We start from the raw sequence: 15911 nt of genomic DNA on the forward strand, positions 1-15911 counted from the left end.
ACGTCCGGTTTCACGAACAACTCCAAGGCCCGCACGATGTTGGCTGCCTGCTGAAAGGGGCACAGGGGGCCGCTGATTCGGGAATGCCAAAGGCAAGGCCCTTTCCGGCTGAGGCAGCAAATCACTAAAGCTTCACTGCACAAAATACATCTGCTGACTGCTACTCTCCGAAGGCCCAGCGTCCATGGCAGAGGGGCAGGACCAGGGGCCCTGGAGCCTGTCAGTCCCAAGGCATCCGACTACACCAGCCCAGAGACTGCAGCTGGTGGCACCCACCTGCGGAGGCCCAGGTGACCCACCAGGGAAAGGGCGCTGTGCTGAAGACTGTGCTCTGCCCCCGGCATACCCTCCCCAAGCCAAACCCTCTGGTGCTGAGTCAATCCAGCTCACAGGGACCCTGCAGGACAGAGTAGAGCTGATCCCTAGGGTTTTCCAGGGTGGACAGTCTTTACAGGAGCAGACAGCCTCATCTGTCTTCCAAGATGCGGCCAGGGGGTTCAAACCACTGACCTTAGGGTAAGCAGCTCAATGCTTAATGATGGCACCACCAGCAACCTCCCAGGATATACCTACCAAAGACACTGCCATCCTGTCAATTCTGACTCAGTGACCCCCACGGGGCCAAGGAGAACAGCCCCCTTGAGTTTCGGAGACTGTAACTCTTTACGGGAGCAGAAAGCCCGTCTTTCTCCCTCAGGAAAGCTGGTGGGCTGGTAGCCTGGTCCTTGCGGTCAGCAGCCCAGCTCGTAACCACTATGCTACCAGGATTCCCCAACGCATGTACGGAATGAGCAACGTTCCCTGCTCAGGAGCTCAGGATGCAAAACTGAGTCCTGACCCCGCCCTCTGCCTCCCACTTTTCTAAACACTGGTAAGGAAGAGTTAGACAGGAACCGGGGAGGGGTTGGGGTGCACTGCAGCAGATCTGAAGCACTTCCCTGTCCATCTTGAGGACCCCCCTCTATTTACTGGATCCAGATCCAATGTAGACAGTACAGACCCACTGACTACCCCCCCACCCCTGACCCATTTCCTGCCTGCCACATGCCCACGGATGCCAGCCCTTACCCGGATCTCCAGCGCGACGTCCAGGTAGGGGTCGTATGTGTCTGAGACGCTCTTGCACATGGAACACTTGACTGCAAAGAAGGGAGGCCGTGATGGTGGGTGGGCAGCAGATGGCGACCAAGGACCGGACAGTAGCCTCTGCACGGGGCCCTGGCCAGACACTGGAATGCACCCAGCCCACACCATGTCCCTGAGGCCCACAGTATCTGAAGTGGGGGAGGGGGCAGCCTCAAGCTTAACTCAAGTGAACCCTCCAGACACCTGCCCAAGCTGGCCCTGCAGCCCCCGCAAGCCTGACTACCACCCCCCCTCCCCTGTGGGCACCACCCACCCACTGGGATCTGGCCTGGCTCTCTCTGCCCAAGAACACCTGTCTCCACAGCGTCACGGCATGCTGCTTCCCCCACCATCCCAGGGCAGACAGCACCGAGCCACTGGACTGGCCACCTGCCCGTGACCACTGTGCCGGGAAGGCCCCTGATGCCCCACCCAGCCCGTGTTTGGTCTCTGGGTCGGACAGAGAAGGCGGCCTCACTTACCACGGGAACGGAGGTAGCCACCGAAAATCTGATGGACGAGAGTTGTGGCCTGTGTCTGGCGGTCCAGCCTGCAGATAGAACACAGGGACTGTAGAGCCCTGCACCACCCTCGGCGGGACCCTCACTCTTCACTGCCTGCTGTGACCTCTGTACTGTCCTGTCCCTTCTAAAGACACCCCCAGCCCAGGCCCCCCGCTCGGCCCCTCGGTGGGCAGCCTCATGTGGCCACCAAGAAGGCCACCCAAGCAGCTCGCCTGGCTCACCTGAGCCTCACTCACTCTCAGTCTCGATGGAGCAACAGAGAGGTCTTTCTGTAAGACAGACCCACCCTCCCAGTTGCCCACCCTCTGTCCTTCTCCAGGCTCAGGCCCCTCCCCTCATGCATGCACCCCCAAGGACCAGTGAGGGGACGGGAGCAAGCAAACCACCCCGAGAGCCATGCCCCCTCAGACTCCATGGCCCGGGTCAGGGCGGCCAGAAGTGCCCAGATCCCAGAGAGACACTGACACCTCCCCCACCCCCAGCAGCCTCCAGCCCTGCCAGAAGGTTCTGGAGACAACCACCTACAGCTAGACTGCTCCTGGTGCTCATGCACCCCCGCCTGATCACCCTCTGAATGGCCAGCGACCCCCAGACAGCTAGCAGTCTGCTCACTGGACTCTGGGGCAGCACACTGTGTGGTCTACACCCTGGAAACAAGTGTCCCTCCAACCCTGGGTCCACAGCTCTCTCAGAAGCCACACTCCCCCGTCCCCATTCCTGGGGCAGCCCCTCACAGGCCAGACTTCCTCAGCACCCCTCAAAGTGCAGTTGAAGTTGCCATCCATAGAACCCACTGCAGGCTCTGCATCTCCACCAATGCCCAGGCCTCCCCAGCTGTGCTGGTTCACGCCCCAGCCCTGGAAGTGAGCTAGCTAGCTCTCTCTCTCTCTCACACACACACACACACACACCTAAGATTTGGGGACCAACATAGGGCCCCTTGTTCTATCTGCCAGGTGCAACTTCACTCGGAGAAAAGATGTCACCACACCAGAAAACAGGCAGGGCCGTCCCCGCACAGTCAACCCCCAGAGAAGGGTGGCCGCCGGCCCCAGACTGCATCCACACACTGCAAGGTGCCAGAGAGCAGGAGCAGAAGGCCAAGGCCTGCTCCCAGGGCCCCGTGCAGGGCCAGAGTCAGCAGGGAGAGAAGTAGGGACAGTAGTGATGGTCACCTGAGGTCACTGCTGCCAGGGGTCAGGGTAAGGTATGAGCCTGACTATCTTGGGTATTGACTCTGGGGTTCCCAGGGGCACGCAGCCGGGAAGAACAGATCTCGGATGTGGGGGAATAAGGACCGAGAGGTGACCCAGGAGAGCAGCTGGTGAAGGGCAGGGGAGCCACAAAGGTGGGGGGTGGGGGGTACTCTGCAGATCAGAAGAGGCTACACTTCCCTGAGCTGCCAGAGGGGGCATGCCGGGCCCGGGTGTCTGCCCTGGGGAGAGACGTGGAGACAAGGGCCCCAGGGCTTCATCAAAGGACATCACCAAGCAGGATGAAGAAAGGGGGACCTATGGACCTTCAAACAACTATTTGGGACTATCAGAAACCAGGGTCCATGTGAAATTCAAGTTAAAAAGATGAAAGGAAGAGACACATTCCCATCAGAGGGAGAGAGACACTGAGCTCCAGCCTCAAGGAGTGCGGCAGGGGAGGGGAGGGGAGGGATGGAGGCCGGGCAGTGGCATCACGTTAGCGGTGGGCAGGGCCGGCACGCCTCATCTTTCTCCCCAGGACCAGCTGGTGAGTTTGGTGCGCTGACCTTGCAGTGACAGCCCTGAGCCTACCCCACGACGCCACCCAGTCTCCTAACCACGACAACTCTCACTGCCACGGAGTGATGCCAACTCTTGGTGATTGCCCTGGGGGTCCCGAGATGGAAACTCTTGAGTAGAAGGCCTGTCTTTCTCCTGGTGATTTCGAACTGCTGACCCTGAGGATCACAGCCCCATGAGTAACCACTACGCCACCAGGGCGCCCTTCCCCATCCTCAGGAGATGGACTCCCCAGCAACATGCCCCCACTGCAGCGCCGGGCCGAAAGCAGGAGGCGGGTGGGCCGAACACAGGAACTGTGAGAACTGGACGGAGGCATGGAGACACCAGCCTCTGGGGAGTCAGCCAGCGGGAGCAAGGGGTCTGAGTGGGGGGTGATGAGGAGGCTGCTCTTGCAGAGGTGTGTGCCGCCTTGAGCACCCTCTCGGGTGGCTGCACTGACTCGAGGGCACTGGGTTTGGATGGTGCGTAGGAAAAGGAGCCAGGAAATCAAGCTGAAGGAAACCTGAGTCACAATAAAAGTGAGCAAAATAAGCAAGCAGAGACACCGGGAGAAACCAAAGGCAAACCCCTTGGGGCTTAAGTCGAGTCCAGGCTGTTACACAGCAACCCTACCGGACAGTGCAGGACCGGACCTGGGGGTTTTCTGGACTGGAACTCTCTCTGGGAGCAGAAAACCTCACCTTTCTTCCATGGAGCAGCTGGTGGTTTCGAACTGCTGACCTTGTGGTTAGCAGTCTGACACGTGAGCACTAGGCCACCAGGCAGAGACACCAGAAGGGAAGCACAGAGCAAACACCCTCACCTATGGCCATCCATGCCACTGTGAGGCAAGGGCTTCCCAGCCTTCCATTTCCCAACATCAACGCTTCCTGCCCTCCTCCAAGTTCTCTCACAAGGACACCTGGAACCCCACAAGTTCCTGCTCCTGCGGGTGGGCTCCAGAGACCAGGAGCGAAAATGCCAGCAAAGTCATGACACGATGGGGATGTGTGCAGCTGAACATCCCACACAGGTGTGTGGGCCATCTCCTCTCCCCAGGGCTGCTGCATGCCCCTGACCACAGCCCATCGCCTGGGCGAGGGGCTGTAGGAGGCGCCAGCCTTGGTGGGGAGCCCGTGTCTGCCCACCCTTGGGCGTACTTGGCGTAGCCGTTCAGACAGGCCTTCTGCATGGCGTCGATGGTGTACCGCAGAAACTCATGGGCGTCCTCTTGGCTCCCGAAGCGGAAGTGCCGGGCGATTTCTGTGGGCGGGAGAAGGCTGTCATTGGGCAGAGAGCGCCGGGCTACTCCTGCCAGCCCTTCCTGGTGCAGAGGACCAGGCCAGTCCCTCCCACCACCGCAGGGCTCAGATGCGGCATGCCACAGAGCCAGCATGGAACACCAGGAGCCCAGGCACGCAGGTGTCAGCCGAGTACCACGCATTCCTCGGGCAGGGTGCCCCGTGCCTCAGGGAGGGGCTGCATGGCTATCCCTTGAGTGCACCACAGCCCCAAGGAGACACAGGTTCCTTTCCTAAGACTGGGCCCTGCCACACCCACTGCCCACTGGGCAGCCCCGAGGCTAAGCCGGGCCTGACGGCAGTGCCCCTTACTTTTCAGATCCCGGATGAAGGAGACAGGCTTGATGGCATTGCCGCTGTTGGCGAAGGCCTGGACGATGTGGTTCTGCATGACGCAGAGCATGCAGAAGCTCCCCTGGTGGCCTGTGGACAGAGAACAGAGTTCTCCAGAGACTGGCGACAACACCCCTGCCTGGCCTGACAAGCCCCGAGGGAGAAGGAACATCGTGACCCTGCCTTCCCGAGGATCACTGAGGAGACATGTCCATAGCGGGGTCCCCAGCAAGCTCACGGGTCATCCCGAGGGATCGGTTGAGACCTGTGATAGTTCATTAACCACTGGCTGTTGGACTGATCCTGACTTGGGCAGCCCCACGCGCGTGGCCCAGCCAGTCTGTGCTCCTCAGGGCCCTCTGAGGCTCAGTCTTCAGAAAGAGACTGCCAGGCCTTTCTACCACAGCGCCCCAGGCAGACTCAAAACCCCCATCTTTGGGTCAGCAGCAGAGTAATGGCAGCGCATGGTATGTACGGCATCAGTCCATTATAATCAGCAATAGCCCAACTTTCCAAAGGCAAGTGCAAGGTGTGTGGAAGGTCAGTAGCTTAGTGTCTCAGGGTCTCTTGACACCCCAAGTCAGCAGTCTCACCCCCCCCCCCAGGCTAATGTTCCCGTAAGCGGCTGGGTCCCACACACAAGGGCTCTGCAGGCCACACACGTTCACTACTGCGCCACTCTGCCTCTGGAGAGCAAGAGCAGTCCCCTCGACTGGCAACCCAATGTGCACAGCGAGTGCCTGCGAAGCTGAGTCGGCCCGTGAGCCAGCCCTGCTGCTGGCACCGTCAGCAGGGGCTAGGGCAGGTGGCAGGGCAGCGCTAGCTTTTATAAACTCTGAGACATTTGAAACAGAAAGGGAAGTACAAAGAATATGCCACTACCCTGTTCAATCCTGTTTTAGGATTTTCCTCAACACCTACGAGCAGCGGCTCCTGAGACGTCTCAACACCGTGAGGGCTGGCCTCGTTGCCTGCTTTCCAGGGGCACAAAGATGCCAGGATTTATTTACACCAAAACCTGATTCCTGGGTGGACATCAGACCCCAGTCACACGATGCGCTTACCATTCTGAGATGGGCATAGCTTTCATTTTGGACTTTTCTAAGCATACCCATTTGTTACTTTATAACTTTTTAGCCACGTTTTTGAAAAAGCCAAGTCTGCTGCCCGCTCTTTCCCCCTAGCCTGTCCAGGTCTGCTGCGAATGCAGGGAAAGCTGTCCATCCCGGGCGAGCCTGCTGCGCTGTGAACCACGGTGGCACAGGCACCCAGATGGAAAGCACCAGACAAAACTGACAACAAGGGGGCGGGGTCCTGCGCCTGGAATCCCTGTACCTACGACGGTTCCTGAGTAAGGGGAAACCTGGAGTCTTCTCTCTCATGACGGACACTCTTGTATAACGCTGCTCTCCAAGCTGCTAGAACCTAACAGAATGAGCTGGCCTGGTTCTCAGCGGAGGGCAGGGCAGGGTCGATACCAGACCGAACCAGCCCACCAGCACCCATCAGACACGCTTGTGAAGGACGGGAACAATTCGATGCTAAGAGCGGCAGCCAGTTCACCAGGCACTTCTATCTGTTAGGTCTGCCTCCGTTTCTTTCAGAATTAACCGACTCTTCACTCACCCACGGTTTCTCTGCCTCCGAACCGCCCCAGAGTTGAACTCCTGTGTTAGGGATTGTCTAATAAAGTCCATGAAACGTTGGTGTCCAGGGGGCCTTTCTCAAGTGTGCCTCCAGTTTCTGTCTGGTTGGGGTGGGGTGGGTGTGATGTCACTGTAGTCACTGAGCTGTACCAGTGACGATGACTGAAGTGGCACACACCACCTGTTTTCACACCAATAAAAACCTGGCTACATTGGCCACAAGAATTATTCTTAAGGAGCCCTGGTAGCACAGGGGGGTAGGCGTGGGGCCGCTAATCCCAAGGTAGGTGGTTCAAATCTACCAGTCGCTCCACAAGGGAAAGAGGAGGCTGTCTGCTCCTGTAGCAACGCACAGCCTCGGAAACCCTGTGCAGGTGCCATCAGCCAGAGCCACCCAAAGGCCCTAGCTTGTGTGTGTTTGCAGTGGCGCCGTGATGCAAGCACTTGACAGCTGGCCACAGGAGGGTCCTGGGGTCTCCGTCCCTCAGGATACACATCCTTGCAATGCAGGCAGGGGCGGCTACTCTGTCCCACAGGGCCTGCGAGCTGGAGGGCCTCAGAGACCACCGATGGGTTGGGTTTTGTTTAAATTCAGTTTGTCTCTAAAAACCGCTGTGCGTGCTGGGGCACTGTTTGCTGCGTCTGGTGCCCACCATCACCCCAGAATGAGCTGCTCTGGTGAGGACACAGTCCTGCTCAGGGGACTGGCTGCCCCCTGCCTCCCACACAGGGACACTCACAGTTTCGCGCATGCTCCCGGGAGAGCAGGTAGTTGGCGAGCGGTGGCGTGTAGGTCAGACATTGCACGGTGGAGTTGAGGAAGCAGGTGTTGCCCAGGTTGTGCAGGCCGGCGCCCACGCGGTAGACACGCTCCCAGCGCAGGGACAGGCGCTCGGTGGGGAAGAGCACCTTCTGGGGGGCCGGGACCCCGTCCGTGCAGCTGTCGTACGAGCGCTCCCCGCCTGTGGGGCAGGGCAGAGGTGAACACGAGCCCCGAGAGGACAGGGCTGCTGCTGCCACCACCACGTATACCAGGTACCCAGTCACTCCATACCCCGAGCGCTCAGAGATCACAGCCTGCCCCCCACCTGGCACCTCCCCCTGGCCCCTTGCAGCCCACCCTGTGTCTCTCTGCTCTTGGTTCCCACGGCCCCGCCCGCCCATCACACCTGGGACGACACCTTTAGACACACTCAAAGAAATCTGCTGACCCCTCGGCTGCTGGGGGGACCCATGCCGTACCCTGTCTCCTGATCGGGGGCTCACTGCCGCCCTTGTGGCGAGTAGCTCCTTCAGTCTTGGGGTTCAGCAGCACGTATTTGCTCTTCAGGGACTCCAGCTGGTAGGAGAAGCTCTTGCTGGCGGGCTGGAACTCGATCTTCTCCAGCAGGACCTTCTTGGCTGAGGCCGCCAGCAGCCTCCCCAGCTCCCCGTCAGCCGCCGAGTCCTTGCGGCCGGGCTTCAGGGCCTCCTTCAGCTTATCGACTATCGGCATGGCGCAGCCCTGGGGGGACCGGACATCGAGCGTGGACAGGCAGGCCCCAGGGACAAGCCCACTGCTTCTCGGAAGACACTGATCACACACACACACAGGTCCACAAGACATGGGCACCAGCGTCACGCACAGGCACGCTTCACAGGCCGAGAGAAGTGAGAGTCTAACGTGGGATGAACTCAGCCCGAGGGGCCTCCAGGATTTAGAGGGGACCCTGGTGACATAAGCCCTGAGCTGAGCTGCGAGGCCGGCAGTTCAAATCCACGCAGTGGCTCCGTGGGAAGAAAGACCGCCCCGCCTGGGTGCCGAGCTGCCCAGCTCTGCCTGGCGCTTGGTAGGGCCCTCACTCGAGTGGCACTTCTGTAAGGAGGACACCCGGGGACCCTCCTCGGCCCAGCTCAGCGGGACCACGGGAGGCAGGGGGGCTGGTTAACATGACAAAGCCGATGAGACAATTACCCAGTGTCTCAGCCACTGCCCTGGACAGCATGTGGACGCAGAGTAGGCAAAGAAAACCTAGGGTTCAGGTCGGCACACCGGCTTTGGAGTCCTCTCCCCTGTGGCAACAGAAAGCTCGGAGTTGGGTACATGCTGGCATCCCATGTCAGTGGACTTGGGTGGTCTTTTAGAGCAAGGGAGGAAGAACCACAGTGAAAGACAAAGTAGTGACTGATGAGAAGAGGGTGGCCCCAGCCCTGACCAAGCACAGGGCCAGCCCATCAGGCACCCAGGCCACTTCCAGCTCCATCCCCAGCTGGCAAGGAAGTTGCTCCTGGAGCATGCCTCCCACCACCCCATGCCTCCTGGTCTTTGATATGCAATGGGGTGCAAACAGAGGCCTTCAGGGGCCACACAGAGTGCTTGCCACATTGTAGCCACTGGTGGAGGAGGGCCATCCCCACATGCAGGAGACACTGTAGCAGAGAAAGACTGTACACCCAGACTGCTACTTTGTATCCACCACAGCTACACTTAGGGACCGTGTTCCTTAAGCTGCTCACTCAGCCACCCAGGAAAGCTGCTACACAGCCTGGTGCCCAGGCCCCAGCCTGCCACAAGAAGCCACCCAGCCAACTGTACCCCAAACTCATCGAGAGAAGCACTGACCTATGGATCAAGTTCAAAGTTCAGAGGAAGAATAGAAACCACAAGCCACAGGGTTGCGGGGTGGGAGAGGTGAACCTCAACCCCTAGAAGCCATTCAATTTGCTACCAGACAAGGCTCGTGAATTCCCCAGAGGTGGTTTCAAACCCCCATGAAAAGATGGAGTTCAAAGACTGAGTTTTTTCCATGAAGCCCCACATACATGGGTTGAATTCGGATTTCTGGAAGAGTTTCTAAAAGCGCAGAGATGCCAGGAGCCCGGGTATCACAGCGGGTTGGCCGATGCATGTCAGAACTGACTCAATGGCAGTGAGTTTGGGTTATTTCATGAAAGGCGGGAAGAATGGGGCGCGGGGTGTGGGGTAGGGAGGAGGTGCCAGCTGGGTTTTCAACTGGAAGTAAGAGGTTTTTTGTCTAAGGGGCAGGGACCCTGAGAGCCCCCTCAGAGTGACGAGGTAGCTTGGCCAGCTTGGCAGGAGCCCCCGCAGGCTTACCTGGGAGGGCTGGATGTGGCAACGGCTCCTAAAGGGAGGTGTCCGGCGGTGCCTGTCGATCACCCAAGTGGCCTCACAGCTCTTTTAAAAGCAGCGTCTGGCTCTGTGGGGTGAACAGAGAGATGGTCACAGGAGGCCACCCCCCTCCCCTCCAAGAACTAGCCATCGTGGAGAGCACAGGAAGGGCGGGAGGGCGGCTAGAGGACCACAGCTGCCAGGACAAGCTCTTGCCCAGGCAGACCAGGGGAGAGCCTGACACATATTCCCAACAAGCAGCCCCAACTGTCTACTCCGAGCGCCGCAGGAAAATGCCGGGGGTGCGGAGGGGTCGGGAAAACACCCGAGAAGCTTAACTTCTAACACCTTGACCCTAACTAGCCCCAGCCCTCGCCAGACCCTAAGCCTAAGCCAGAAATCGAATGCACTGAAACCCTAACCCTGTCCAGACTCAAATTCTAACCTGAACCTCGGCCTTCACCACCATCTCCAACACTAGCCCAGGCCTCAAGCTCAGACTGAGCCCACACTCTTCATTAAAAAAGACAAGAACAATGAGCCACCAGATTTGTCCTCTGCTAAGAATACAGACCTGGAGCCCTGGTAGTGCATGGTTATGAATTGGTCTGTGATCTGCAGGGCCAGCAGTTCAAAACCATCAACCCCTTCAGGGAAGAAAAATGGGGCTTTCTACCCCTGTACAGAGTTACAGTCTCAGAAAACCACAGGGGCAGTCTACTCTGCCCTACAGGGTAGCAATGAGTCGGCATCAACCCGACGGCAGTTGAGTTTGAGTTGTTTGAGAAGTACACAGAATGGAGCCTTAGTGGTGCTGTCCTTATAAGTTGGGCTGCGAATCCCAAGGCCAGCAGTTCAAACCTACCAGCCACTCTTACGGAGAGAGAAGAAGCTTTCTACTCCTGTAAAGATTTAAAGCCTTGGAAACCCACAGGGGCGTTTCTACTCTGTCCTATAGAGCTGATTGGAATCAGAATAGATTCGATGGCAGTGAGTTTGAGTTTTGGAAATTACAGATAATGGACAATGTATGTGGGTAGATATGCAAATATAATGCATGTATGTGTTATATGTAGATATATGTGTATTACACACACACACACACACACACACACACACACACACGGCCCTGGTGGTACAGGTAAGTTCCAGGCTGCTAATCGATAGTGGTTCAAACCCACCAGTCGCTAGAAGGAAGAGGAGGCTGCCTGCCCGGGACAGACTGACGGCCTCAGCAAGTGGGACAGCCCTCCTACCAGTCTGAAGGCACACTTGGACAATGGACTTTGATGTCCACCTGTGTAGTACGTGGCCTCAGCCCTGCAAAGGTGCTTGGCTTTAGAAGCACTGCACAGCCACTGCCACCCGGGACAGGACAGGAGAGGGTTCTGTGGGTGGCTGGCCGGAGGACGGAGAGCATCCGGAGAGTGATGGCTCTTTCACCCAATTTAACTCGTGACCAGCGTCCTGAGGAAAAGGCACCGGTGCCAGAGCAGGAGTCGGGAGATTTCGAAAGCACAGAATGTTTCCCACTGCAAATGTGAAGCAGCAACCAAAAAGTGATTTCCCCGAGGTGTGGGTAACCATAGGAAGCCACCCCTCGGAGCACCCATCAGCACATCCTCTGAAGGACCTTGTGGGGGGCATCCACACCCTTCTCCACAGCAGTCCTCCAGGGTCCAGGGAAGGAGCCCCGCACGACAGTCACACTTAACACACTTACAAGTCCGCTTCCACTGCTACAGGGGCTCAAACCTGGCAGCCTCAAAGGCCTGTTGTGCTCTCCCCCCTCATCTCTCCATTTAAACTGCACTGTACACTCATCCTCTCGGCCTCACCCTGGCGGCGACGAGGAAGACAAGACCCTCTGGGGCAGGGAGGCCTCCCCAGGGCCTGCTGCGATCCAACTCAGGTGGAAAGGCCCGAGCAGCACCATGACTCTCACAGGCAGGCAAAAGGCTGCTGGCCCGCACTCAGAAAGGGTTGCAGCAGTGTCATGGACACAGCAAGTCCCGCCAGAGCTGGAAGGGACTTGGGACGAGGGAGGTGGGGTAGACAGGGACCATCAGGAAAGATGTCTCGCTGTGTGCCGGTGACTAGGCAAAGACATCTCAGGGTGGGGATCAGGACAAGCTGTGGGTAACCTCCTGCTCCTGGGCGACCGGCACGCAGACCACCACGACCTGGCTGGAAATGTGGAGGATCTGGAGCACGTCTTACAGAAGGAGCTTCAAGGCCACAGCCAGAACGGACCACGACTCAATGCGAACAAAGCAAACTCTTCACAACAACTAGTGTATCATGATCAGCAGAAGAGACCCAAGTTTGCCAAATACGGCACCTTGCTCACCTCCACAACCAAGGGCCCTGGAAGCAGCCGTCAAGAAAGCCACTGATGTCTTCCATTGGGCAAATCTGCGGCACAAGACCCCTTCGGCGTGTCAAAGAGCAAAGATGTGCTCTGAGGCCCCCGCCACAGTATTTCTGTCACCTCCTACACAGTCAAAGCTGGGCGATGGAGAGCTGAAGGAGGTCCGATGAACTGAATGACGGTGTTGACAGAGTACCACATAGATCACAGACTGCCAGAGAAATGCACAGACCTGTCTTGGGAGGACAGCCAGAATGCTCCTCAGAACAGAGGATGGCGAGACTTCCCAGGAAAACCTTGGATGTGTTTTGTGTTCTGAGGAAGGTCCAATCCCTAGAGGAACACCATGCTTGGGAAAGCAGCTCTCAAAACTCACGGCGATCTCGCACAGGACAAGGTAGAACTCCCCCTGTGGGTTTTCCAGACTGTAACTCTTTACAGAGGCAGAAAGGCTCGTCCTCTTCATCCTTCTCCTGGTGGCTTCAAACTGCTGACCCTGAGGTTAGCAGCCCAACGCATAACCACTACACCAACCAGTGCAGCACATGGGTAAAGTACAGAGTCAGCTAAAATAGAAGGTGGCCCTCAACCAGATGGATTGACACAGTGGCTACAGCACTGGATGGCATAAGGCTGGGTAGTGTTTCATGTGGGGGTACACAGGTAGGGTCCCTACCAGCTAGAGTTCAATTCTGGGCAGCTCTGCGGAAGCCAGCCGGGGCCAGTAAAGAACACACGTGAGCATCCATCCGTGCTCTCCAAGGGCTTCCTGGCATCCATCAGCCCCAGTCACTTTCCCTGTCTCTGCCTCTAGCTCCTAGCAGCCCAGGGGAAACCCACTCAGAAAAGCCAGGAGCCTTTAATGAGCCCACACCGCACCACGAGGTGACTCTCTCCACGCGGCTGCCCGCTCCAGCCCCAGAGCGCAGAGCCTGCGCGCACCTCAGCCCAGGGTTCCCAGGGGTAAGGGGCGGGAGGAGACAGAGGGTGGCGGATGCACCACAGCCCGAGTGCACCCCCAAGCCTCCAAGGGTCACCTCGAGATCCCAGAACGCACAGCCCCCCACGGGGAAGCGCCAGACCCCTAGTGAACTTGCCAAGTCCCCTTCAGGCGAATGCGCGAGCCCCCCCCACCCCTCCGACACCCTAAGTCCCTTCCTCGAGGAAACCCACCCCAGGACACCTCAAAACTTTTCCTTGCAGACACCCCAGACCCCACGGGCATCCCGAGGCCCCTCCACGTAGACACCTTACCCGGAAGACACGCCGAATCCTTTCTCTGCGGGGTACCCACTCCCACAGACACCCTAAACCTCTCCTCGTGGACACCCTGCCCCCCGCGGGCACCCCGAGGCCCTTCTTCGCGGACACTTCAGCCTACGGACACCCCGAATTCCCCCTCGCAGACACTTCAGCCTACGGACACCCCGAATTCCCCCTCGCAGACACCTCGTTTGGGCAGACACCCCGAGGCCCTTCCTCACGGACACCCCACCCTGTGGACAGCCAGAAACCCTCTCTCGAGGACACCCCGTCTCAGCAGACACCCCGAATCCCTCCCTCGCGAGCACCCGGGCCCTGTGAACACGCATCCACGCTGCCCGCGCCCCGGGACGCGCCGCAGCCGAGTGCCCAGCGCCCTCCCGGGGCCCGCATGACCTCGCGGCCACCTCCCCGCGCGCTGCCCGCAGCAGCCTACCAGGCCTCCGGGCCGCCGCTGCAGGCCCGCGCGGCGCTGGCGTCTCCCGGCCCGCAGTCCGGCGTGCGCACCATCCGGGCCTCCGGCGCGGGACACACGTGTCACTGCGAGCCTTAAAGGCGCCGCGCCCTGCGGCCGCCCAGAGCCAACCACGAAGAGGTCTGGCGGCTTTAAGAGGCGGGGTCTACCTGCGGCCCCACCCCCATAGACCCGCCCTCGGTTGCTGGACGCCTCGGGAACGTCACTGCCACTACCGTACCCCGCCAGCCTACGCGATGACGCAAGCACGCCGAGCCGCAGACGCTGTGCCGTCACGCGAAGTTCCCGCAGAGCATGTGATGCGCCCGCACTTCCGGTTGGGCGGCGCGTGGGCGCCGTGCTGGTGCGTGCGTCCCCGGAGTCCCCGGGTCTCCATCAGGAACCCTGAAGGGGAGACACAGGAGCGGTGGGGGTTGAGGCATCTCATGGCCAAAGAGACTGGCGGAGCAACGGCTCAGCGGACTTGGGTGCCGACCCGGGGTGGGAGGCAGCGCCCCCTGGCCCCCTGTGCCTGGCGACCAGCTGCAGATTGGGGTCATGCAGGGAACAGCAGCATCCTCTGAAAAGCTGCCACAAGAAGTGCCCTTGGGGTGTGAGGATCCGGGAGTATGACACTTAACCTTTGAAGCCCACCTCCCCAGTCCACCCAACCCACAAACAGCATCCCACAGCCATGCCTTGAGGTCTTGATCGAATTTTGACAACAGATTTCATACTGCTTTTAATCTTTTAACAGCGGTTCCATTAGGAAGGTTGAGGGCCAGTTTTACAACGAACTTGACATTGACAATATTGCATTGAGCCTGAGCCCTGTGAGCCTGGGAAACAGCAAAGGTTTTGAAAAATCCCTCCATCCTTTAAGTACTACGCCAGAAAGTGCTGGTGGCCGATTCCAGAAAAATCAATCATTAAAAACCCTATAGTTTCAGTGTTTCAGTAGAGTTTCTATACTGCCACCTACCCATGGGGTCACCGTGCGCGGTAGCCAACTGGACAGTGACTGTTAAATGTTTGTGTCTGCTGCAAACCAGAGTGCCTACTGCAAAGAACGAGCCTTCCCACAACCTACAGGAGACTCCGGGTCGGCGGCCTTCACCTGCGCCTACAATGACAGGGCCAGGCTCACCAGCCCCAAACCCAGACCATGGATTCCGTCCCTAGTTAGAACCACTCTGCAGGATAGGGTAGAGTACAACCTCTCCCAGGAGTTTCAGAGTTTGAGAATGTTGAAGAATGGCTGATAGGTTCAACCTTTCACTTGCTTTTAAATTCCACTTCCCTCCCCTTTGCATTCATTCTGTTAACTGGCACCTCTCCCAAGCTAGGACCAGATGGCAACCTGTTTTCCCTGGGGCAGGAGGGCTTCTAGTGCCCTCCAGCAGCAAGAAACAACTTTCCCAGAAGGCCAAGTCCTGTACTCTTTCCCATTCTGTCTTTCTGTACAATGAACAGGAGTGATGAGGGGTGACTTTAGGGACAAACAGGCACATCTCCCCCCACAGCCCTAAAGCAGGGATGGATCAGGCAATGAGAAGTAGCAGACCAGATCAGAACCAAAGTATTCTGACACCGCCCCCTCCCCGCCAGCCCCTGGCGTGTACAGAGTAGAACTGCCCTCCATTGGGATGGGTTTGAATTGTCAACTTTTCAGCTCACTGAGTGCTTAATCGTTCACACCCCCTCCCCACTCCCTGCCCAAACAGACAAACAAATTCACTGCCATGGAGTTCATTCCGATTCAATATTGACCCTATTGGACAGGGTAGACTGCCCCTGGGGGGGTTCCAAGACTGTAACTCGTAATGGGAGTAGAAAGTCCCTTTTCTCCTGAGAGGCTGGTGGTTTCAAACTGCTGATCTTGCAGGGCAGTCCCAACACATGACCCACTGTGGCACCAGGGGTCCTTATGCAACACCCAAGGTGGGTGGGAGGTGTGTCTGTGTTTGTGTGTGTGTTTTAACCATAAAAGCAAAACCCACAAACATATCCCAAGGTTGAGCCCCTGCC

General features: G+C 58.3%; 1 protein-coding gene across 1 annotated transcript in view; it reads right to left on the reverse strand.

Moving 5' to 3' along the window:
- Positions 1 to 13916, reverse strand: part of USP36 (ubiquitin specific peptidase 36) — a 29872-nt gene extending 15956 nt beyond the window's left edge. Inside the window, exons 1-9 of the mRNA XM_045299518.1 lie at positions 13866 to 13916; positions 9781 to 9883; positions 7929 to 8190; positions 7427 to 7648; positions 5020 to 5130; positions 4567 to 4669; positions 1608 to 1675; positions 1069 to 1139; positions 3 to 50 (exon numbers count right to left, since the gene is read on the reverse strand). Of these exons, the coding sequence (XP_045155453.1) occupies positions 3 to 50; positions 1069 to 1139; positions 1608 to 1675; positions 4567 to 4669; positions 5020 to 5130; positions 7427 to 7648; positions 7929 to 8181 (876 nt within the window). The 5' untranslated portion in view covers positions 8182 to 8190; positions 9781 to 9883; positions 13866 to 13916. The remainder of the gene's footprint in view (positions 1 to 2; positions 51 to 1068; positions 1140 to 1607; positions 1676 to 4566; positions 4670 to 5019; positions 5131 to 7426; positions 7649 to 7928; positions 8191 to 9780; positions 9884 to 13865) is intronic.
- Positions 13917 to 15911: the final 1995 nt, after the last annotated feature.

The sequence above is a fragment of the Echinops telfairi genome, unplaced genomic scaffold (assembly GCF_000313985.2).
Source record: "Echinops telfairi isolate 266 unplaced genomic scaffold, ASM31398v2 ScPeMD7_7458;HRSCAF=8496, whole genome shotgun sequence".
Taxonomy (NCBI): domain Eukaryota; kingdom Metazoa; phylum Chordata; class Mammalia; order Afrosoricida; family Tenrecidae; genus Echinops; species Echinops telfairi.